The following is a 24,061-nucleotide window of genomic DNA, read 5'->3' on the forward strand; positions in this document are numbered from 1 at the left end:
CACTTCAGCCTTGTTCATTTTTAAGTTGCTTTGCCTTTGGTGCCACTAGTTGAACTTCAAAACCTGTAAATCATTCTTGGGCAAGTGGCTAGCTAGCTGGAGTCCAGAAGATGGGAGTGTGTCACTTGCCTAGCTTGCTGGTTTGAGTTCCTGGAAAATCTAGTAGGGTAGGCGGCTCGCTCCGCCCACTTCTACTGGGAAAGGCCCTCCCTCCGCAAGAGTTCTCTGGGCCATTAGGGGGTGGAGTAGGCGCCATTAGCCCGGAGCCTGTGTACACCGCGAAATGGAGATGGAACTGGACGGTGAGGAGGGGCGCTTGGCGGTGCGGCCGCTGCTCACCGACATCTATGAGGTTACCATGGCGCTGGCTTACTGGCATGCAGGCCGGGCACATGAGGCGGCTGAGTTCGAGCTCTTGTTCCGCCACTGCCCATTCGGAGGCTCCTTTGCCTTGACCGCTGGCCTACGGGACTGTATGCGCTTTCTTCGCGCCTTCCGTCTGCGGGATGCAGGTATTTCGGCGACCAGCACCGGTACTCCTCTGTCTGGAAGAGAACCCCCGCTCCCTCAGGAATGAATCTCCCGTCCCCTCTCCCGTGCCCCAGACCTTTGAGGGGACATGCACTTGCCTAGCTAAGTCCTCCCAAAGATTTCATGTATTCTCCATCGCTCCAGAGGTACAGTACCTGGCTTCAGTGCTACCCCCAGACACTGACCCTGCGTTCTTCGACCACCTCCGAACCCTTGACTGCTCTGAAGTGTCGGTGCGGGCCCTGCCAGAGGGTTCCCTCGCCTTCCCCGGTGTGAGTGCCCTGCGCGCTAGGTGTGTAGGGAGAGTGGGATGGCCCAGGAGGTCCCACTGTGGAGCTGATCACTCGCCCTACAGGTGCCGCTGCTGCAAGTGTCCGGGCCACTTCTTCTGGTTCAGCTGCTAGAGACCCCGCTGCTGTGTCTGGTCGGCTATGCTAGGTGAGTGGAGTCCGAGAGGTGCAGGCAATAGAAGCGCTGGGGCTAAGTCCACTGGGGTGGCTTTGTGACCCTCACCTGGGTTCTCCTGGCTTGTTACTCTCCACAGCCTCGTGGCCACCAATGCTGCTCGGTTTCGCTTGATTGCAGGGCCGGATAAGAGACTAATAGAGATGGGCATGCGGCGAGCTCAGGGTCCCGATGGAGGCTTCACAGCCTCAATTTACAGCTACCTGGGTGGTGAGACCTGGAGGAGGCATAGGTTAGGGAAGGGGAGGTACCATCATATCGGGAGTCCCCTAAGCCTACCTGCCTTCTCACCCAGGGTTTGACAGCAGCAGCAACACACTTGCTGGACAACTGAGAGGTGTACCCGTGGCAGGGACTCTGGCCCACTCCTTTGTCACTTCATTTTCGGGTAGTGAGGTACCCCCTGACCCGGTTAGTACTGTTTTGTGTCAGGATCCCATGTAGCCCGATCCTTCCTTCTGCTTCTGTGTGTATTTTCATGCTGGGTCTGCTTCACCTTAGAAGACAAGATCTTAAAACCAATTCTTCCCCCAGCTAGAGTGGGCTGGGCCCCCCCGCTATCTATCCTGGCAGATACTACCCTGGGCACTTGATCCAAGGCTGCATTAGAAAGCATGGCATCACCTTTGCCCTGAGGCCATGGCATTACTGGCTACTCCCAGGCTCTCCAAGAACCATCTGTTACAAATCTCTTTCTATAGCTGTTGGCTCCAGCTTCTAATGAGGGGCCTGCAGTGGACTTGCCTGCCAGTGTGAATTTGTGGCTGAAGCGTGTGTGCCTCCACTTGGGGCTAGAGGAGCGGGAGCCACATCCAGGGGAACGCGCAGCATTTGTGGCCTATGCTCTGGCCTATCCCCGGGCTTTCTATGGCCTGCTAGATTCCTACAGTGTACGCAGGTGAGCTATGAACATTCTATCAGTGTGGCCTCGGTAGAGCAACTGAGCCCCTGACCCCCTTGTTTTACATGCAGGAGTGGTCTTCCTAACTTCCTGGCAGTAGCCCTGGCACTGGGGGAGCTGGGCTACAGGACATTGGGTGTGAGGGTGGACAGCGGTGACCTGCTTCAGCTGGCTAAGGACATCCGTGGGATCTTTCGAACTGCTGCTGCTGAGTGAGTTCCCCACGAGGGGCATGGCGTGCCTGCCTGAAACTTCCTGTGAGTCCCAGAGAAGAGATGGGACTCGACAGGGATGGTCTCTCAAGTAGGATAGGACCACTAGGGGTCCCTAAGGCAAGAGTGGGTATAGGTATATGGCTAACGGGGAGGGAGGGAGCAAAGAAAGAGGGCAGAGTAAATCATGAATATCTGAGGGGTGCTGTCTGTGAATCCATTGCATGCAGGTTCCAGGTGCCCTGGCTGGAGTCTGTTGCCATTATAGTCACCAACAACATTGACGAGAAGGAGCTGGCGAGGCTAGCCCAGAAGGTAGAGTGGAAGAGGAACAGGTGGTGGATAGTCTAGATGGCCCCGGCACCCAACAGGTGGCAGGGTGGCTCAGTGTCACTTCTCTCCACAGGGCAGTGAGGTGAACGTCCTTGGCATTGGCACCAATATGGTCACTTGTCTCACACAGCCTTCTCTGGGCTGTGTCTACAAGGTAAAAACAATGTTTGGCCCCAGGCGGGACAAGTCTAGAAGATCGTGGGTGGTAGGGGATAGGGGTGCAGCTATCCAAACGCTCTGTCATTTGCAGCTGGTGTCTATGGGAGGCCAACCTCGAATGAAGCTGACAGAGGACCCTGAGAAGCAAACACTGCCAGGGAGCAAGGCTGCCTTCCGGTTCCTAGACCCTGATGGTGATTTCCGTCTCCCTCCCCTTTGTCGTTCATCAATTCTCCAGTCCCTCGTTGACATTTTTCTTGCCTCTTGCACAGGGTCTTTGCTACTGGATCTACTGCAGTTAGCAGAAGAGCCCCCACCCAAGGCTGGGCAGGAACTGAAGGTTTGGCCTCAGGGGGCCCAGGAGCCCTGTACTGTGAAGCCAGCCCAAGTGGAACCATTGCTGAGACTCTACCTGCAACAGGGACAGGTGACTGCAACTCACCTGCGCCTTCACTTTTGGCTGAACTCTGATCCGAAGCCGGCATCTCTAACCTTCTCTTTCCCCTCCCCTGCAGTTGCATGAGCCACTTCCATCTCTGGAGGAGTCCAAAGCCTTTGCCCAGCAGTCCCTGAGCCGCCTCCGTCCTGCTCATAAGCAACTGCAGAACCCTGCAGTATATATGGTAGGCCCATGGGTGGCCTGCCCTCTGTGTCCTATGTGCCCCCTGCCTGCTTCCCAGCTCCAGCTGCCAATATCTCCGTCCTCTCTCTGCAGGTCGCATTGTCAGAGAAGCTTCGGGCACTGGTGGACAGTCTGAGGACTGACTGCTCGAGGTCTCCTGTGAAAAATCACAAATAACACAACTCTCTGTTCCCACAGCTTGTCAGCTATTGTGTCATTTGTTTACAAACCTTTGCTACTCACTTGGGACTTCCAGGGCTGGGCTGGAGTCAGGAGTATGAGGAGGCACAGACCGAGTGAATGAAAGAAGGAAGAAAGGAAAGGGAAGGACATGACTGCCCCTAGGTATGGTGGAGGCGTTCATACGGATCTATAGCAGAGCATAGCCAGGGGCAGACACATCTGGGAGAGGCCAGGGCGTCATGACCCCGAACCATATGCAGAGACTGGAGGGAAAGGGAGAGCACAGGAAACACAGCAGCCAGGAGGCCAAAGGTACAAAAGGAGAGCAGTAACCAAAATATGTGGATTATGTAAGGAAAAGCCTTTGCGGGGAGGGCAGCCTTCCCTGGGCTGGAGAGTTCCTGGTAAAGGATGGGATATGCCAGCCATACCCTGTGGGTGGGAACTGGGCGATGCTGGGAGAACCTGGAAGTCAGGTCTGCTTTGATATGTGAAATAGGCACCCCAGCTGCCTGCTCTGGGTTTGAAACTTAACACCCAGCATGTGGGAAGGTAGCCACAAGGACTGGGCTGTGTGAGCCTGGTCTGAATGGAGCCATAGAGCCACAAGACAGAGGGAGAGTTTATCTCTGTTTTGAGGGTGTTATTATGAAAGCCCTCACCCACTACTAGAAGCAGATAGAGAGGTTCTAAAGTTGAGACGGAGTGTCAGTCTAATCATAGCCCCAGGCACTGTATCTGCTAAGGGCAATGTGCCTAGCTCAGGCTTTCCAAGCCAGCCCTGCCTGATCTGATCTATCATCTATTATCAGCCAATCTGGTCTTGGGGTCTCTGTTTAAGACCCAATAACCAAGGAAGGAAGGGAACATTTTAAAAGATTTAAAAAGCTGAGGACCCAAGGAGCTGCCTAGTGAGGGGGCTGCCTGGGTACAAGCTAGGCAAGACTCCAGAAGAACAGCTCTATTGTTGTGAAGAGATACCGTGACCTTGGCAACTCTTGTCCAAAAAAGGCATTTAATTGGGGGCTTTCGTACCAGTTTCAGAGTTTAGTCCATGATCATCATGGTGGGACAAGGGTGGCATAAGTGGGCATTCTGCATACTGAAAGAGACCCTAGCCTCCGCATGGGCTTGTGAAACTCAAAGCCAAGCCCAGCCTCCCCACCCCCAGCCCTTGACACACTTCCTTCAACAAGGCCACACCTCCTGATCCTAATCTTCAAACAGTGCCACTCCTTGGTGACTAAACACTCAAATGTATGAGCCTATGGGGGCCATTCTTATTCCAACCATCACAGGATGTACGTGGCTTGGAAGGAGGCTTGGGTCGCCTGAGGTACAGGAGCAGAAGAGAGTGCATGCCCATTGCTTGGTGTTGCTATCAGGAACTGCTTTCGCCTCCAAACCCAGCCGTGATGTTATGACAGGGACCCACATATCTGTTGCCATTGGCAATGGCCATACATTCCCAGCGTACATTCGGCTCAACTCCCACATTTACCTGGGAGCGGTTATGTCACAGTTTAAATAAAAGGCAGACCCTTCCTGCCCCCTTCCTCTTTTTCTTCTTTCTCTCTTTCCCCCTTTTGTCTCCATTGTCCTCAGTAAACCTCTATCGAGTGGAACCGTATTGGCCCGGTGTGGTCTGCCCGGATGCAAGCCACCATTCTCTCAACATTTGGAAGACTTCCTTATGCACTTCCGATGCTGCCCAAGGAGCTTGTCTGACTAGTTCATCCAGCTCCCCTGGCTTAGTGCTGGGCAGTGCCTATAGTGTGGCTGGGTGGAGAATGGGGATTTAGGGTAGAGGCTGGGTCAGCCCTGGGGAGCATATGACTGGGCATGGGGTATACATACGCACTGCCTATGCAGACACAGGGAAAACAGTCTCAGAGAAGGAGGGGCTGGACATACAGGGCATGAGACATACCACCTCAGGCCTGGCAAGGATGCAGAGGAGCCCACATCAACAATAGTGGGCACTTGCAAATGTACTGAGGAAACATCACCTGCCTCACCTCATCTGCTCCACACCCCGAGTATTTCTAGTTCAGGAATGATGACAGTATCCGGCCACACCCATTCCTAGGATATCTGTCTATGTGGTCTAGCCTCGCCCCTGACCCTACTGAGGCTTCCTCAGAATGATCTAAAACTGCCCTGGACCCCTCCCCCAGGCAAGAGGGGGACAGGCAGTTGGGTTCAAGACCTTCCTCCTCCCAATAGTTGACTGTCTCCATGGGCACTTGTGGGCAGAGCCAGACTACGAATTTGGCTCCGGCAGCCTGGGCAGAAACCCTTCACAAGCCCATGCTAGGCTATCTCTGTGATTGGACAGGCAACCACTGCACTTGCTCAGACACGCATGCGCATATATGCCCACGCCACCACGCCTGTCTGTAGGCCCGCCTGTGGGCCCGCCCGGGGCCTGATTCTAGGTCAGGTCTGGACACAACTTCACTGGAAGAGTGGTGGCCAGGTGCCGCTGGTAGGAACACTATGGCTGGGGGTGTGTGGGGTCGGGGCCGGGATGGCCCTGTGGGCTGTCTAACTCTGACAGCTTTAGCTGAAGGAATCCGGGCTAACCAGGAGCAGCCTGTGGGACCCTCTTCTACAGGCCCCCAGGCTGAGCCCTATATTCAGACATTCACCCCTGCCTTTGAGGCCCAGCGTGGGAATGAAGCGGTTGCCCCCACAGCTGGTAGCGAGATCTGTTCCCCACACAATGCCCAGGAGCCGACCCCTGAGAGACCATACCAGGTGAGTGTGAGGACGGGTGGTGGATGATGAAAGGTTTGGCTGTTCACCTGGGTGCTAGAAAGACGAGGTACATACAGGTGTGTGTGTGTTGGGCATATGGGGGCAGTGGGGAGTACTGAGGGTAAACGGATGGAAAAGATCATAAGGGAGGAGGGGTTGTCGCCATCTGAGGGATGGGAAGACTGGGGGACTAGGGAGGATAGCTGAGATAGGCTTGGGGACTTCAGAAACTACATGTTTCACTCTCCTTTCATAGGCCTCCCAGTATTCCTGGGAGGAAGGAACTCTTGCAGACCTTGCATTGTATACAGCTGCATGTCTGGAGGAGGTTGGCTATGCCGGGACCCAGGCAACAGCGCTCACTCTGTCCTCAGCCCTGGAAGCGCGGGGGCAGCGGTTGGAGGACCAGGTCAGCATCCCCACCACCATCCAGAGAATCCTGCAAGCCTCCCTTCAATGCGGGAGAATAAGATCCTCGACCACACTCCCCCTAAAGGCTGTTCTTACTGAGTGTAGGTGGGTGTGGTGTTGGCAAGAGTTTCCTTTCGAGGTCCAGGGGCTCTAACTACTAACATGTATTCCTTTTACCCAGGTCCACGACCTGGTGCGTGGGCTGCTGGCACAGGTGCCGAGTCTGGCAGAAGGGAGACCCCGGCGGGCTGCCCTACGGGTGCTGAGCGCACTGGCTCTGGAGCATGCGCAGGATGTGGTGTGTGCGCTGCTACCCAGTTCACTACCCCCGGACCGGTAACCCTCCCCCGCCCAGCCGCGCTGCCCCACGCGGCTTCCTTCCCACTTCCCGCTTGATTGCTTGATTATAGAATCTGATTCCTGCAGCACCTGGCAGAAAGGGAACAGGGCCCCAGAAATCCCCTCCCCTCGACTTTTGCTGGTGTCACAAATCATACCTGGGTTTAGTTTAACTCTTACACTCCCCTCCCCCACTTGCTTTTTTACCTGATGATGTGGGCGGGATAAGTAAGCAGGGTGATTTGAGCACGTAGAAGCCTCTGGCTCTTCCAACCTTTTACCCCAGAAGTTATTTTTGGTTAATTCTTTACAATAATTAAAAACCAAAAAAAAAAAAAAAAAAAAAAAATTAGGTCTGTTTCCCAGTAGCTGACTCAACAGGGCTCAGTGTAGTCCAGAGGGCTGATGATCTCTGGTTCTGACTGTGTTGTCTGTCGCCTGAGTGTTTTCTCTGGGACATGGGTTGGTGGAAGGGTCAAGGAGGGTTTACTTCTGGAGCCTTTCCCTAAAGTCATCGCGGTGGGCTTTCCTGAGGATTCCACTTCGGCTCCTCTTCACGACTTGGCCCTTCACCCCCAGGGCAGCCTCTGAGCTGTGGCGAAGCCTAAGCCGGAACCAGCGAGTAAACGGGCAGGTGCTGGTGCAACTGCTGTGGGCATTGAAGGGCGCGGCGGGTCCCGAGTCTGAGGCACTGGCAGTAAGTGGCTTCAGCAAGTGCCATCAGGGGGCGTGGCCTGGCCACCAGCAGCCAAAGAGTAGCCTTGTAGGGGTAGGACTGCAGATTAGCTCCTGGGTCACACTTGTCTGGGATGTCCCTGTATACACCCAAAACTGGCAGAATCCCAAGGGTGGGCTCACTCGATCTGCAGGCCACCCGAGCTCTTGGAGAGATGTTGGCAGTCTCTGGCTGCGTGGGAGCCACTCGAGGTTTCTACCCTCACCTGCTGTTAGCCCTGGTCACACAGCTGCATGAGCTGGCTCAAGGTGCTCATTCCCCCGACAGCCCTAAGGTTTGGGAGCCTTCTCACCCAGGGCCACCCCACAGCCATGCCAGGTGAGGAGGTACCCTTGGATAAGTGATGGGGTTGGGACAGGCCTTCCTCGCACTCACTGTCCACTGCTCAACTCTTCCCACCTCCAGCTGCACAGTGGAGACCTTAAAGGCCCTGCTCACGGGGGATGGTGGCCGGATGGTGGTCACATGTATGGAGCAAGCAGGAGGCTGGAGGAGACTGGTAGGAGCCCACACGCACCTGGAGGGTGTCCTGTTGCTGGCTAGGTGAGGAGCTTCCCCTGCCCCCCCAGGACAGCACAACAGAGGAGCTCCCTGCTGGCCAGGTGCTATGGTGGCACAGGAAAGGTGATGGGAATGAGCCCTTCAAAAACGGAAGACCTCCCTTTTCCCCTACCCCAGTGCCATGGTGGCGCATGCTGATCACCATCTGCGAGGCCTTTTTGCAGACTTGCTCCCTCGGCTAAGAAGCGCCAACAACCGGCAGCGCCTTACAGCTATGGCTTTCTTTATTGGGGTAAGCCTGCTTCCTAGAGGGTAGTGAGGGGTGACTGCCTGCTCAGACACAGAGAGATGCTGACTCTGTGCCCCTTTTCTTAGCTTTTGCAGAGCCAGCCCACTGCACAGCTCTTACGTGAGGAAGTCATCCTGGAGCGCCTTCGGGCTTGGCAGGGTGACCCAGAGCCCACTGTGCGCTGGCTAGGCCTACTTGGCCTTGGCCACCTTGCAATGAATCGTGGGAAGGTGCCGACCTGGTAGTGCCGGGAGAGGTGGGTCCAAGGTCGAGTCTGAAAAGGTCCAGCCACAAGTCCTATCTTTACAGATAAGGCACATGAACACGTTGCTACCAGTCCTCCTAAGAGCACTGGGCGAAGGCGATGTGAGGCTAGTGGGTGCTGCGCTTGGCGCGCTGCGGAGACTTCTGCTGCAGCCGGGAGCACCCGTGAGACTCCTCAGCTCTGAGCTGCGACCACGCCTCCCCCCGCTACTGGATGATGTGAGCAAAATCCTGCCCCCCGTGGTCCCACTCTGTCCCCCTTGGAATTGTCCACAGACACCCAGTCCTACCCACAGGCTCTGCCTGCACTCCCCACCCAGTTGCCTGTGGACCCGCCACCAGATTAAAGCCTAATCTGCAGCCCTGACCAGTCTTGTCCCTCCTGACGATGCACGGATCTCCCCCACTCTCGCATCCTTGAGCTCTGACTGTATTTTCACACGAAGGCTCGGGACTCGGTCCGCGCTTCAGCAGCGGGACTCCTTGGAACATTGGTGCGGCGGGGCCAGAGGGGGCTCCGGTTGGGGCTCCGGGGACCCCTGAAGAAACTGGTGCTGCAGAGTCTGGTGCCTCTGTTGCTCCGCCTACATGACTCCAGTCAGGATGCTGCTGAGGTCAGTGTTCTGTCCCATATCTGTCTCATCCAGTACTTCCTCTCCTACCTTGTGGCCTCTCTGAAGCTAGGGACAAGAACCTCAGGAACCTCAATGTCCGGGTCTTCCCTTGGGCTGCTATACTAAGTGCCTCCCCCCTCCTCCAGGCTTTGCCAACCTTTTTTTTCTGGTCACCTTCCCTTTCTTTCCACTACCTGCCGTCTTCCACCACAAGCCTAACCTGCTTGCTTCCTCTGTTCCAGAGCTCAGAATGGACACTGGCCCGCTGTGATCGGGCCCTTCGATGGGGCCTGCTGGAGGAGATGGTCACTGTGGCTCACTATGACAGCCCTGAGGCCCTAAGCCGCGTCTGCCACCGCCTGGTTAGTAGAGGAAGCATCAGAGTATAGTAGTAGTCAGCTGCTCACTGGTCCTAGGAGCCTATAGTCTACTTTATCTCAACACCGTGTCTAAGCGTTACCACCATGCTCCTATGAGGCCAGTCCATAGACTTTGTTCCTGTTACCTGCTTCAGCCCTTTCTCCACGAAGGTCCTGTCATGAGCATCTGTATTCCTAGGTTCAGCGGTATCCAAGCCGTGTTCAACATTTCCTGAGCCAGACCCAGGGCTACCTTCGGAGCCCACAGGACACCTTGCGCAGGGCAGCCACTGTGTTAATAGGTGAGGTCAACTTCCTCACGGCTCTACGGGCTAGGCCAGCCTTTTATAGGGCTGGGCCAGACCTCCCTGTTTTGCTTTGGTACAGGTTTCCTGGTCTATCATACTAGCCCCAAAGGAGTCAGTCAGGATCTGTTGGACTCTCTGTTCCAGGGTGAGAACCACATGGGGTAGAGTGCTGGAGAGGTGGAGGGTTCTGGAGAGGAGCGGACAGGACAGAATGGGTGAGGGCGGGTCCCAGGCTCTTCTCCCACGCAGCCTTAGTTGCCTTATTCTGTAGACCTAGGACAGCTGCAGGGCGACCCGGAGTCGGCGGTTTCCTCGGCAGCGCACGTGTCTGCCCAGCAGGTGGCGCTGCTTGCCCGGGCGCAGGTCCAAACACGCAGCCACAACCTGTTCCGCTTCATCCGCCACCATTCATACCCTACAAGGCCCCATCCGCTCTACGAAGACAGTCCATTCCTGCGCAGGAGCCTTGCAGGCCGATGGAACTGCCTTGAACCTTGTTGAGCCAGGCCGGGTTTGTGGGCACTATCCATGCTGTTGCCAGTCCCCACTATAGCAGAAGAGACTAAAGGGTCACTGTGGGCTTGGTGCTGGGCACTGGTGCCCCTTGCCCTGTAACTATTTTCTATGGGCCCACGATGTGAAAACTGTTTTGTGAATGGCGCACTCTACCTCAAGTACCTTTTGTAGACTTGGTCCATCTATTTATTTTTTGCCAGGCCAGTCTGTCCACTTCCTGGAGTGTGTCCTTCCTAGGACTCAGTGAGCCTAGCCACAGTCCTATCTGTCATGGCCTTCCTAGTTACAACAGTAATCTGGCACTCCTGATTCTTCCTCCCCACAGTTGTTCTGGTTTATGTGGCTTTGTTCAAGAGGTGCTGACCTGTTCTCCCTACTCCTTTGGATAAACAATCCCTTTCCTATCCCCACTCGTGTCAGAACCCACCCATATAATGGTGTTTTCTAGAAGGTGACTCTAACATCCTTTCATGCTGGAGAACCCAAGCCAGGATTGTACCCCTGGGTTGAAGTAGGAAAGCAAGCCCTCTACACCCACCAGACTGTGAATGGGTATGCTATTACCCAATGCCTTGTACGGGGTTTAACTGGGATGGCATAGCTGGATAGACAGGAAGAGTCAGCCGCAGGTGTGACCCCACCCCTCCAGGTACTTGCATAGGCAGTTTCCTCCACATAGAATGGCTACCATGGAATGTCCTCAGGCTTCAGGGAGACCTCCTCACAAACACAGGGTATGCACAATGTGGTGATGAGTGGGGGGCTGTTTCCCCACACTGGGGTCTCTGGGACAAGCATGAGATCCTATTTATATTTGCTTCCCTAGCACCTGTATGGTAGGTGTTCAATATAAACATGGCTACATGGCAGGGGTTGAACATCTGTCTGAGAAATTGGCTGTGATGAGCTGGGCTTTGTGCAAGCTCTAGCTTGGCTTGAGGTCAAGCTAAACAATATGGAGCAAGACTAATGTCAGGTTAGGGAGATGACTCGGTGATTAAGAGCACCTGTTGCTCTTAGTCGGGGATTCTACTCCCCGTATATATAAACATGGCTGCTAACAATTCTCTGTAACTCTAGTTCTAGGGAACCTGAGGCCCTCTTTTGGCTTCCATAGGCAGAACAGGCACATGGTACATAGACTTCTAGGCAAGATACCTATATACATAAAATAAAAATATGCCCCTCCCCCTTTTAGGGGCTAATGTCAGTCTGGAGGTTGGACTCAAGTTTCAGTAGCTTAGGGCAAAAGCTGATCAGGGCCGGAATGGGTTCACCGTATGGCAGAGAAACTGCCAAATGGTTAGGGTCATAACCCTAACAAAACAAGAGGTGGTGGTGCAGCTGAGACAGGAGGATCATAAGTTCAAGCCAGGCTAGGCAATTTAGTGAGACCTTGTGTGGTAGTTTGAATATGCTTGGCCCAGGGAGTGGCACTATTAGGAGGTGTGGCCTTGTTGGAGTAGATGTGCCTTGCTGAAGGAAGTGTGCCACTGTGGGGGTGGGTTAATACTCTCCTCCTAGCTGTCTGAAAACAGTTTTCTCCTGGCTCTCTTTGGATAAAGATGTAGAGCTCTCAGCTCCTCCAGTGCCATGCCTGCCTGCAGGCTGCCATGCTTCCTGCCATGATGATGGACTGAACCTCTGACCTGTAAGCTGGCCTCAATTAAATGTTGTCCTTATAAGACTTGCCTTGGTCATGGTGTCTGTTCACAGCAATGAAACCCTAAGACAGAAGTTGATACCAGGAACTAGGGTATTGTTGTGATAGCCCTGACCATGTTTTTGTTTGGTGGAATGTGGATTTGGGGACTTTGGGTTCAGGAAGCAGTGGAATGCTTAAAACAGGGTTTAATGGACAATCTTAGTAGAAATATGAAAGACATTAGTGTTGAGGATGATTTTAACTATACAGACATGGCCCAAAAATTTAAATAGAGAAGAATGATAGTATGTGGTCTAGAAACTGTTTCTGAGATATTTTGGTGAAGAATGTGGTATTTTTTTTGTTTTTGTTTGCCATTGTCTGAAGAGTCTGCCTGAGGCTCAGGTGAAGAGATTTAAAATGATTTGCTTTGACAAAGAAAGTCTCAAAACAGCCTGGTATAAATTCTGTTTCGTGGTTACTAAAGTTCACTCTTATAAAGAGCGTCTTAATGAGAGGGAGCAAGCTGAGAAAGGAAAAATACAAAATGTATGGTTCAAGTAATAAAGATGCACCAAGAAATGAAATAGAACTGAATCCTGTGTTCAGTGAGACAAACAGATTAAAGGAGTGGTGATCTCAGGGCAGGATCCCACCTAGATAAGCTTATTGTTTGTGTTTGCAGTTGAACAAGGAATAGTCAAGACACATTAGATGTCATTACCTGGATTGTTTTCATTTGGACTTTTAATCTGGAATGAACTACAAATCCAGAAACAGAGGGTGGAACTGTGATCCAGACCTTTAGACTGGAAGACACAGGATTTTGATCTGGACCTTGAAGAACAGTGGCCATGAAAAGTACAGTATTAATAATTTAATAAACCCTATCACAGGGTTGTTACCTGCCCCAATGGTTTATGTTCCCAAATGAGAAACATACACACAGCCTTTACATTTTAATTATGCCTTAAGTAGCACAATAGCTGGACAACTGCCTAATCTTCATGTTGTTAGAATCTACCTCAGCTGATAATTCCAAGTTACTGTGAGGCTCTTGGCCAGGTCAAGTTGTCTCTGCTCTGAGACTTTTTCAAAACACCCAGTTCCAAGAAACAAAACAGGATGATAGCCAAAGTCCCTGATAAGGCTTGACATATATAATAATTAGCTCATGCTCAATTGCCAATAGATCTAAAATACTATATGCTTAGCCAATAAATCCAAAGGTCACTGTAGCCCACCATTGTGATGCCACTGCCCCATGCTGTTGCTGAAATCTGCCTTCAAGACTGTATAAAAAGTGTGTGCTTTGAAACCTCAGGGTTGCCTCTATTCTGCTTGCAGGACAACCCCAGTGCAATGGACCAGTAAGAATAAAACCTCTTGCTTGTTGCATCAATCTTGGTCTCTGTGTCTTTGTGGGAGTGGACACCCTGGTCATTGGGCCACGCAGGTCCAACATTACTACTTACTAATTTCTATGTTCCATCATGGCTGCTCTAGACCCAGTTGGGCAGCCCTCTGGGCCACATACTCTTAGTCCTTTTACATAGTGGCTCTGCTGCTTTGTCCTGCACTTATCTCCTCCCTGCCTCCTCCTTGAAGTCCCAAGCCCAGGAAAACCTAAAACCCTGCTTCTTTCTCTTCTTCCCTACTATTAGCTGCTGGCATCTTTATTTACTAGTCAGAATTAGCTGGGAGCAGGTTCCCAGAAGGTACATGCGGACCCTCTCTGCAAACAGTTTTGAGGGACACAATTATCATTGGAATAAAGCAGCTACAAAAAAGCTTTGGCCCAGGCATGGTGGCACCCATCATTAATTTCAACATTCAGGAGACAGAGCCATGCAGATCTCTGAGTTCAAGGTCAATCTACAGAGCAAGTTTCAGGACAGCCAAGCTTAGACGGTGGGAGAGTTGGAAAACAGAAAGCTGATGATAATGTCATAGAACAAGGTGTTCCAGTCCCAGCAGCAGTTTCGGCTTTAGAGTGAAAAATAGAAGTAATGCTGGGACAACTGATGCTGGTTAGCTAGAGCTAAAAAATTAGCAGTGATTAAGAAGACACCAGCATCACTGAGGTGAAATCTTCTGGGAGGTATTTTCTGAGAGCAGAAAAAAGCTGTATTCCAGAAGTGGCCAAGGCTGTACCGCATGCTGGTAGTTAGACTTGGTGACTGTATAAGAATCACCCAGGTGGTACTGGTTTTTGAAGGCATGGAGGGTCATGGAGAGCAGCTGAGGCTTGGCACTATGAGAGCTGGGAAGGCCATTGGTAAAAGTGCAGCCTCAGTTGCAGTTAATGGCCCAGGCCTGAAGGGGTCATGCAAAGAAGTTGAAACTTGGCACCATAAAGGGAGCCTATGAGAGTATTGGTGAAGCCTAATTGCAATGAAAAATCCCAGCGTGTTAGAGATGCCAGTGATGTGAAAAAAAAACAAAAAAAACAACAAAAAAACCAGTTTTTAGGGGCTCTGAGAGTTTTCTAAAACATCCCATTCTTAGAATTGAGACCTTAAAGACACAGAAATGGTTAAAGTCAGACTCGGAGATTTTCCAGTCATCCCAAGGCTATGAAATCCCGCCTGTGCCTGACAAATAAAACCAATGGCCCAGAGTAATTCTCAGGAAAACCACAGAATATACTGACTAATAGCCACCTGGCCCTCTAGAAAGCCCTAGACCATGTCATAGTTAACTCATGTTCTAATCACCCATTTTTGAAAAACAAAACAAGGACAAAACCCCTCAAAGTTTTAAAAAAATATAAACAAGGTTCTAAAAATGTAAAAACAAAGTTTTAGTAGACAAAGTTTAGTAAGACAAAACAAAATGACTGCTTTAGAAACAGCTCCCCTACCCCTCCCTATACTGAATTCCAAAGAGAATGCAAATTGTCAACAACCTTACTGCCAAAATTTCCCCCCCTCCCTCCCCACTTCCTCTCCTCTTTCTAAAAATTATACTACTGACCAATGGTAAAATAATAGTTCACCCCCTCACAAAAAAGTATAGAAGGTGTATGCTTTTTGAGTTCAGGGTTGACTTTCCCTTCGAGGATGAGCAACCTCATGTACATGGAATAAGAACCTCCTGTTATTACAGCAGTCTATAGTCTAATTGTGTTCTGTGGGTCACGGTCCTGAGCTAAGACTCCTCAGGGTCTTACAACACCAGCACCTTGGGATGACCACCAGGAACAGCAGCAACAGTGGAGTGCTAGAGTGCTGCGGAGGACAGAGCTGGAGAAGTGACTCAAGCCAGCTGTAATGTTGCCTTGGAGACCCCAAGATGTTAGAGATTCCAGAGCAATGAGATAGCTGCCAAGGAAAGCTGCAAACAGGGAGTAGAACCAGCTCAATGGAAAGAATTGTGTTGCAGTCAACAAAGCTGAAAGAAGTTTTACATCAGCCATTGGGATGCAGAGTTTGGAGTTTGCCCAGATAGTTTTTAGTCTTCCTTTGGTCCAGTATCTCTTCACTGTGTTCCCTAAGTTTTGGAACAATAATGTATATTCTGTGCCATGACATGTTGAAAGTATGTGATCTGCTTATTGTGATTTTATAGGGATTACAGTAAAGAGATTATATGAATCTCGAAAGAGATTTTGAATTTAGGACTTTCTAAATAAAGACATATTTACTACGTATACAGAATTCTACCTGCATGTATGTCTTCAGGCCAGAGGAGAACACCAAATCTCATTATAGATGGTTATGAGTCACCATGTAGTTGCTGGGAATTGAGCTCGGGACCTCCAAAAGAGCAGCCAATGCTCTTAACTTCTGAGCATCTCTCCAGCCTAAACGTTGGACTTTTAAGCATTGTTGAAACTGTGATAGATTATAGGGATTTTTGATAATGGGCAGGGTACACCCATGGAGGGATAGAACAAAGTAAATAAGATAGATTGACTAAAATAAACTTTTCCTACTTTATAGAGTAGAAGATAAAATTATACAGTAAAAGGAGTTATGTATTCATATTTAGTATTCATAAAAGACTGGCTCAGGGGGCCTGGAGAGATGGCCCAGAGGTTAAGAGCACTGACTGCTCTTCCAGAGGTCCTGAGTTCAATTCCCAGCCACCACATGGTGGCTCACAACCTTCTGTAATGGGATCTGATGCCCTGTTCTGATGTGTCTGAAGACAGCGACAATGTACTCATATATAATAAATAAATAAATCCTTACAAAATACATTTAAATGATGTAAAGAATTATCTATTTAAAAAACCTGATTCAGATGTCTGGAGTGCTTTAAAATTGCAAATGCTGCCAGCCTCAAGCAGGCTGTCATATAATAAATATGCGAGACATTCTTTGAAGTTATAGGGCTGATAAAAAAATAAAATCTTTTTTATTTGTACTTTCTAATTATGACTGAACTTGTAACCCCACAGGTGTCCAGAGACAAAATTGATACAATCTGTACTTCTTGGATAATTATTGATCTGTCTTTATTCTATGAAATCTATATAAATAAAGAAGCAACCTGATTTCGAGTCAGTCAGAGCTGAGCACTACACCCGGTTCGCTCCTCCCTTGCTGACCCCTTATCTCTTCTTGGGCCACCCTGCCCACAGCTAGGGGTCTGGATGGGATGTGGGGATGTGGGGGGCAAGGTTTGGTCTGCCTTGCCTCCCTCAGCCAGGGACCTATGCAGATGAAACTGAGCTACGTGTGTTTCTCCGAGAGACACATTTGTACTGCCCCTCCACCATCTTCTTACTTTCGTTGAGGATTTTCAAAGTTTTTTTCTCTATTTCTGACAGTCCCCCACCCATTTTGATTCCTTTTCCTATCAACTCTCCCAGAGCCAGGCACCATTCTGCTGTTGTCTCAGCTCGGGTTACTATTGTTGCAGTGAAATGCTGTGACCAAAGCAACTTGTGGAAGAAAGGGTTTATTTCAGAGAACACTTCCAAGTACTAGTTTCTCGCTGAGGGAAGTCAGAGCTGGAACTCACACAGAACAGAAATCTGGAGGCAGGAGCTGATGCAGAGACCATGGAGGGGGCTAGTTTGCTCATCATGGCTTGCTCAGCCTGCTTTCTTATAGAAGCCAGGACTAAAGAACTAGATCCAGCTATCTGTTTCAAGATGCCCAAGGAAGAGTGTCAAAGGTGGGGAGGTAACCCATCAATTGAAAGGAAGCAGAGCACAGGCTGGCATAACTAATCTCATAAGCTTCAAAACAGAAATATATACAAGGTCACTGAATTTTAATAAATGGAAACACGCATGTAGAAGGCGTAGTAATTGTAAGTATGAATACACCAAATGCTGGGTTTCACAAGACAAACAACAATTGACATATAAGGTCAGATTAGTGCCAGATATATTAATAGTGTGTGATTTTGGGCCTGGAGAGATGGCTCAGCGGTTAAGAGCACTGACTACTCTTCCAGAGGTCCTGAGTTCATTTCCCAGCAACCACATGGTGGCTCACAACCATCTGTAATGGGCTGGAGAGATGGCTCAGTGGTTAGGAGCACTGGCTTCTCTTCCAGAGGTCCTGAGTTCAATTCCCAGCAACCACATGGTGGCTCACAACCATCTGTAATGGGCTGGAGAGATGGCTCAGTGGTTAAGAGCACTGATTGCTCTTCCAGAGGTCCTGAGTTCAATTCTCAGGAGCCACATGGTGGCTCACAACCATCTGAAATGGGATAGAGAGATGAAGAGATGGAAAGACGTTAAGTGCTCTTCCTGCTCTTCCAGAGGACCAGAGTTCAGCTCCCAGCACTTACATCAGGAGGCTTACAACCGCCTATAACCCTAGCTCCAGAGGATCCAACATCCCCTTTGGTACTTGCACACATGCCATATGCATCAGCAAAAACTAATTAATGAACGCTTGTCCTTGTTCATTGCTGCACGGTTCACAACGGCCAGCGAGAGGAACCTACCTAGACCAGTAACAGATGAATAGAGAAAACGTGGCACATACATCACAATGGAATATTACTCAGCCATTCAGGATGAACTCATAGCTCTTGCTGGGAAGGTGCCACTGGAAAGCATTGTTAAGTGAGATAAGTCAGACTCAGAAAGATAAATACATATTTTCTCTCACACGCACGAAAATGTTACTTATTTATTAATGTTATTTTGAGACAAAATCTTACGGTATAGCTCTGCTGGCCAGAAGCTTGATAGGAATTTGACCTCAAACGCACAGAGATCTGTCTGCTTCCTGAGTGCTAGGATTAAAGTCAGGAGCCACCAGCTTTAAATGTGTGTTGCTTTTACTTTTGTTTCATATGTGTGAGTGTTTTGTCTGCATGTATGTCTGTGCACAAATGGTGCAGAAGAAGGTGCTGGGTTCCCTGAAACTGGAGTTACAGACGGTTTTAAGCTGCCATTGGGATGCTGGGAACCAAACCTGGGTCTTCTGCAAGTGGTGCGAGTGCTCGGAAGCACTGAGCTATCTCTCCAGGCCCATGGGACCTTCCTTTGCTGCCGCTATGAATCATAATGCAAATGTCTGTGCGTGTTTTCTGATGGTCTTAGGAGAGCCATGTCTCAGTGGTCGGGAATCACTGGGATAGTGGTTAGCCGGTGGTGGAGAACGGAAGTGGGCTTGGGGAACAAATGAGAACCAAGTTTAATGAATGATACGCTGTATAATGGTGCCATGACAATCCCCATCACTGTGTGCTAACCTGAGAAAGTAACGCGTTTTCAAAGGAGAACGGGGAGCTAGAAAGTTGTTCGCACTGTGTGAGCACGCTAAGGTGAGAGGCCTGTCTGTGACATGGCCCTCAGATATCTGAGGACGTTAGCTATCCTAATGTCGTGGTGGGTTGCATGCGAATGGGCCTCTGGCTCATGTATTTGACCACTTTGTCACCAGGAAGTAGTATTATTTCAAAGGAGCAGGTGATGTGGCCTTGTTGGAGTAGGTTATGGCTTTGTTGGAGGAAGTGTGTCATTGAAGGTGGGCTTTGCAATTTCAAAAGCCAAAGCCAGGCCCACTATCATCTCCTCCACCTCCCATCCCCCAGCTTGTGGACCAGGATGTGCTCTGAACTGCTTCTCCAGCACCAGGTCTGCCATCATACTCCCTGTCATGAAGATAATTGTAAATATGGTGGTTTGAATAGGAATGGTCCTTATAGACGCCTGTGCTTGGCCATAGGGAGTGGCACTATTATGAGGTGTGCCCTTATTGGAGGAAGTGTGTCACCCAGACTCCAGCCTTCTCACCCCGATAATGGCTCAGGAATGCCTAGAGTTAGAGTAAGATAAAGCTTATCAACCCTGGAATTCCAATGTGCTTTAAAACCTCCGAACTCAACTTAATTGTCTGTCTTGGTGATGGGAGATCCCAGCGTGCTGGACTTCTGCAGAATAAAACACTCTGCGTTTACATACTCGTTGAGTCTGGCATATCGTTTTTCGGAGAATCGTGGACCCTTGCACTACCATGATAATGATAGACTAGACCTCTGAAGCTGTGAGCCAGATTCAATTAAATGTTTTCCTTTATAAGAGTTGCCTTGGTCATGATGTCACCTCACAGCAATAGAGCAGTGTCTGTGACAGAAGTTTAGTGCTCCAGCCATAGTGGAATGTTTAGTCCCTTCTAGCTAGTAAGTCCGGAAAGCTGCAGTATCTGTGTTTTCAAGTGTTAGACTGGAACCCCTGCTCATCCCCCACACCCCTGCTTATCTCTCCCCCCTCCCCTACCCCACACAAGCTAGGAACTCCCATATGCTCTTCTCCAAACCAACCTGCAGAGAAAACTCCCCCTCCTGCTTGGGAAAAAGTCTGGGCTTACATTCTCCTTTAGGCCCATGAAGGGCTATTGCGTTCCCCCTCCTACAAACTTCCCCAGCCCCCTGTGAAATGGGTTCCAAAGCTTGTTCCAGCTGCACCACCCCAACAGTCCCACCGCCTGCTCAAAAAAGCCCCTTCTTTCAGCCCAACATGCCTCTCTGACTCCCTTTCTAAAGCTAAATTCTACACTGTTGATAACCAAATAAACTACAATATGATTTATGACCTTGTGATAACAGTTACATCAGCTCAGCTGGCAGCCAAGATCCTTGCCTCTCCCCTGTCCCAACTTATTAACTCTTTCCTGTCCTGACCTGCCTTCAGCTTAAACCTATTCTTATAAACTATTAAAAATAATTTAAAGAGTTAAATTAAAAGTTAACTATCAATTACCTCACAAGTAATCTTATTCTTTAATATGTTCATAGCTATACGTATCGTCATGATTAATTACCCAAATAAGCTTTATTTAGCTTTCTATACACATTTTCAAAGTTAAACAAAGAGTAAATAACTAGAACAAACAATGTTTGTCTATTTGAGTATGCTTTAGATAGACAGGGGGTCCTCAAACACTTCAGAGATCTATAGAATACGGCATTTAAAATGTTTAATAAAAAAGCTTTTCATAATAGAGACACACCGTGGGCTCCTGAGAGCACCCTTGATCTCTTCCAAAAAAGATGGGCACAGAAGAACCTTCACCTGGTGTTTGTTTCAAATATGACAAAGCAGCCCACTGGACTGTAAACTGCCCTCACCCTCGACAGCTGATAACACACTGTCCAACTGTGGTTGGGCAAGATTCTAGGAAGTTGACTCACTTTCCCTAAACAAAGTAGGACTTTCCCCTTAAGTTCCTGTCCCACAGAAATGTCTGTAACATTTTCTGGGCCTGAAGGCCAAAATGGATGCCCCACTGGCCATAGAGAAATCCTGTCCACATGGTTGGTAAGTCTGTGTTATTTTTAATAGACTCGGAAGCTGCTCATTTTTTTACTTCACTTCCTGCTTACTTATGTAAAATTTATTTTTCTCAGGTTTCTTGGGTTTGAGGATCAGTTTAATAAAAAAAGCCAAGGCTTTGGCTGCCTTCTCAGTCCTCCTCATGTGTAAAATTCAGGCCCCAGGCCTCACTCTCCTAAGCTGTGTGTATTCCCGTGTATTAGGTATGCACACAATTTGTCTCGCTACCAGACTCAAAAAACAAAAACAGCACAACACTTCAATCTGAGTTTTAACTATTTCTATATCTAAAGAAACTCACTTTACAGTGACTGCTCCCAAGGATCATTCATCTATGTCTCATGTCAAATAATCGGATAGGAAAAATGTAAAGTTTTAAGTTTAAGGTCTGAGGATACAGAAGCTTCTAAGAAAGCGTTTAAGGATCTAAGAAAACGTTTGAGGGTCTAGGAAGGTGTTTTGAGGTTGGTAACTTGTGAGGTATGAAGGTTGGAGGGTGTAAAAAACCTAGGTGAGATAAAAATTATTTAAGGTGTGTGGGAGAAATGAAAAAAAAAAAGCTTCAGGTTCCGTTCCCTTTCTGTGTTACTGTTGTATTAAGCTTCAAAAGTTCATCTTTTTAACATTAACCAATAGAGTTTTGATACATTATTAGTCTAATTCTGACAAAGCCTTTCACTGTATGACCCACTATTATCCTAGTCACAAGCTCGAGATTTGAAATTTCCTCTGGTTGTTTTCTAAATATAGATTTAAAAAGATGTTTCTCATTAAAGAGTTCTGTCCAGTCTGTATGCGTCCAGCCTTCTGGGTAGAGGAAAAAAGTTCCTCCTTCATAGTTTCTAATCATCCTACAAATCATGATCAAGGGAGCTTTTGTCCCTTCTGTTTCGAGAAAGGTTTGTCTTCCCTGAGCTCACCTTAAAGACTGTTCATGCTTTTAACATAAAATCATTTTCTAAGCCTCTACTATGACTCAAAGGTATAAGTCTACTGACTTTTCTACAATGTGAGTTTCAGTATAGATGACAAACAATGATGTCTTAGTCAGTTTCTATTCCTGCACAAAACATCATGAGCAAGAAGCAAGTTGAGGAGGAAAGGGTTTAGTCAGCTTACACTTCCATATTGCTGACCAAAGGAAGTCAGGACAGGAATTCACACAGGGCAAGGACTTGGAGGCAGGAGCTGATGCAGAGGCCATGGAGGGGTGCTGCTTACTGGCTTGTTTCCCCTGACTTACTCAGCTTGTTTTCTTATAGAACCCAAGACTACCACCTCAGGGATGGCACCACCCACAATAAGCTGGGCCTTCCCTAATTGAGGAAATGCCTTACAGCTGGATCTCAAGGAGACATTTCCTCAAGGGAGGTTCCTTTCCCTGTGATAACTCCAGCTTGTGCCAAGTTGACACACGAAAACCAGCCAGTACAAATGATAATGCTAACATGTCTAAAACTTACCTCTTTTTGTAAACTTATAAGAACTTTATCAGCTTCAGTGGTCCTACAAAATTAAAGGATCTTAACCTCCTCATGACTGATAAGGGTGAGACCTGCATGCTCCTGGAAAAAACAAGCCTGATGGAGACCCTTATTAAATCACTCCACAAATTGTCTAAAGAACTCTGCCCATACAACCAGGACACATTTCCACCCTCTCTTCTGGCAGCCTTTGCTTTTCACACAAGGCTATCCCCTTCACAGGGCTGAGAATACATATCTAGTTTTTCTTCTAGCCCCACACCTTCTCTTCCATAAATGGAATTGTGAAGTCTCCAGAATGACAGTCAAACAATTGCTTCTCCACCCATACCTCCCCCAGAACACGAACCCACCAACTCCTGACCCTCCCACCCCATGCTATCCCTCTTCATCAGGAAGTAGCCAGATCTGAACGGGAGCCTCTAGACCTAAAGAGGTTAGGATGTTAGGCTGGATTCCCTGTTCATCTTTGGAATAAGCCAGGAAACCCCATATGCTTCTCCTTTCCCTAACTCTGCCTGCCTGGAGAAAACTCTGGGCTACCTTATCATCACTGCACATCTCAGAGTTTCTGGCCAGGGGCTCAGTTTTTGACCATGGATGGACACAATCCCAGCTCCTAGATCACACGCCCTCACCCCACATCCTAGAACCACAAAACCTCTTTGCTTTAGCCTGGATGTGTAACTTCACTGACCTCCACCTGTGAGATCGGTGAACCCACCGGAGAGCTGCCTCCTAATAAACCTACCTTTACCTACTTTTAATCTGCTCTAATCTTCCCTATGTTCGAATCACTGAGAAAGAGAAAAAAAACATCTGGGAGAAACAATAGCTAAGGCTGAGATGCACTATGGAGGTGGTGTGGTCCCCAGCAAGTACCAAACACTTCTAGCTGTACAAGCTTCCAAGAGTGGTTATGACCCCTTGGCCACATCAGTTAGGGACATCTCTCCCTAGACACAGAACCCATGACTCCTCTGTGCCATGAGTCCTGCCTGTCTGCAGGTCATACTTGTATACCTGTGGTACGATACTGTTGCAGAGCAGTATTAGCTACGTGCCCTATGTCCTATGTACCCTAAAGCAAAAGGTCATCCTGTCTCACACACAGACTTACCCCTAAACTGTTCTGCACACCTTTTCTGGGAAAGTATGCGTGGGCATGTTGGGGTATGGCCAAGTCCACACACAGGTGTTGTGTAGCAGTTTCCGTCTTTCCAGAACATTCCTTAAGACAGGAAATAAGCCATATTCACTAGCCTGCTCCCTCCCCAAGATTATATGGAAAATAAAGATGCAAACAGTCGCTTCCCAGTCAAGCCCAGTTGGCAAACAAAGGACAAAGAGCTTCCTAGAAGAAACAAATCAACTGAGCCACCGGGAGGACATTTAGACCAGGCAATTGGTAAGGACACACTCCAAACTGTTGAGCTACCAGCAGGCTGTGCGGTGTGCTCAGGGTTTCCAGCTTCCATGAGCCGTCGCCCATGCTGGTGAGACCCTTTGGTGATGCAGCTGTCTGAGTCATTTCTGCTCCTGTAAATGATCCCTCACCCATATTCCTGCTAGAAATCCCAATATAATCAGTTAACTCACCAAGTTGGACTTTGGTCATATTCCTGCTCTGAGGTGGCCCTGGTTCCCTAACTGGGGTGTGGTGGTTTGAACAGATAA

The 24,061-nt window shown here is 49.1% G+C and overlaps 2 protein-coding genes across 3 annotated transcripts; both read left to right on the forward strand.

The window, feature by feature from the left end:
* The first annotated feature begins 262 nt into the window (after positions 1–262).
* NAPRT (nicotinate phosphoribosyltransferase) lies at positions 263–3,418 on the forward strand. Of its 2 annotated transcripts, XM_080939045.1 has the most exons (13): positions 263–512; positions 676–803; positions 887–969; positions 1,076–1,206; positions 1,292–1,407; positions 1,698–1,894; positions 1,969–2,109; positions 2,340–2,424; positions 2,516–2,596; positions 2,693–2,795; positions 2,874–3,028; positions 3,117–3,224; positions 3,317–3,418. In XM_080939045.1, exons 1-13 carry the CDS (start codon positions 284–286, stop codon positions 3,398–3,400), a joined length of 1,641 nt encoding a protein of 546 aa, XP_080795171.1. In that variant the 5' UTR covers positions 263–283; the 3' UTR covers positions 3,401–3,418. The 2 variants fall into 2 exon arrangements, with proteins under 2 accessions (XP_080795171.1, XP_080795172.1); XM_080939046.1 differs by lacking the exons at positions 676–803; positions 887–969 and having other exon boundaries at positions 1,117–1,206.
* Positions 3,419–5,905: 2,487 nt separating this feature from the next.
* MROH6 (maestro heat like repeat family member 6) lies at positions 5,906–10,488 on the forward strand (the record flags this gene model as incomplete). The annotated part of the gene is made up of 14 exons (XM_080939752.1): positions 5,906–6,166; positions 6,423–6,575; positions 6,759–6,913; positions 7,496–7,613; positions 7,786–7,970; positions 8,058–8,195; positions 8,331–8,445; positions 8,529–8,672; positions 8,752–8,925; positions 9,153–9,320; positions 9,563–9,682; positions 9,879–9,981; positions 10,067–10,132; positions 10,259–10,488. 14 exons carry the CDS (start codon positions 5,906–5,908, stop codon positions 10,486–10,488), a joined length of 2,130 nt encoding a protein of 709 aa, XP_080795878.1.
* Between the last annotated feature and the right edge of the window lie 13,573 nt (positions 10,489–24,061).

Source organism: Micromys minutus (assembly GCF_963924665.1).
Source record: "Micromys minutus genome assembly, chromosome: 27".
NCBI classification, from domain to species: domain Eukaryota; kingdom Metazoa; phylum Chordata; class Mammalia; order Rodentia; family Muridae; genus Micromys; species Micromys minutus.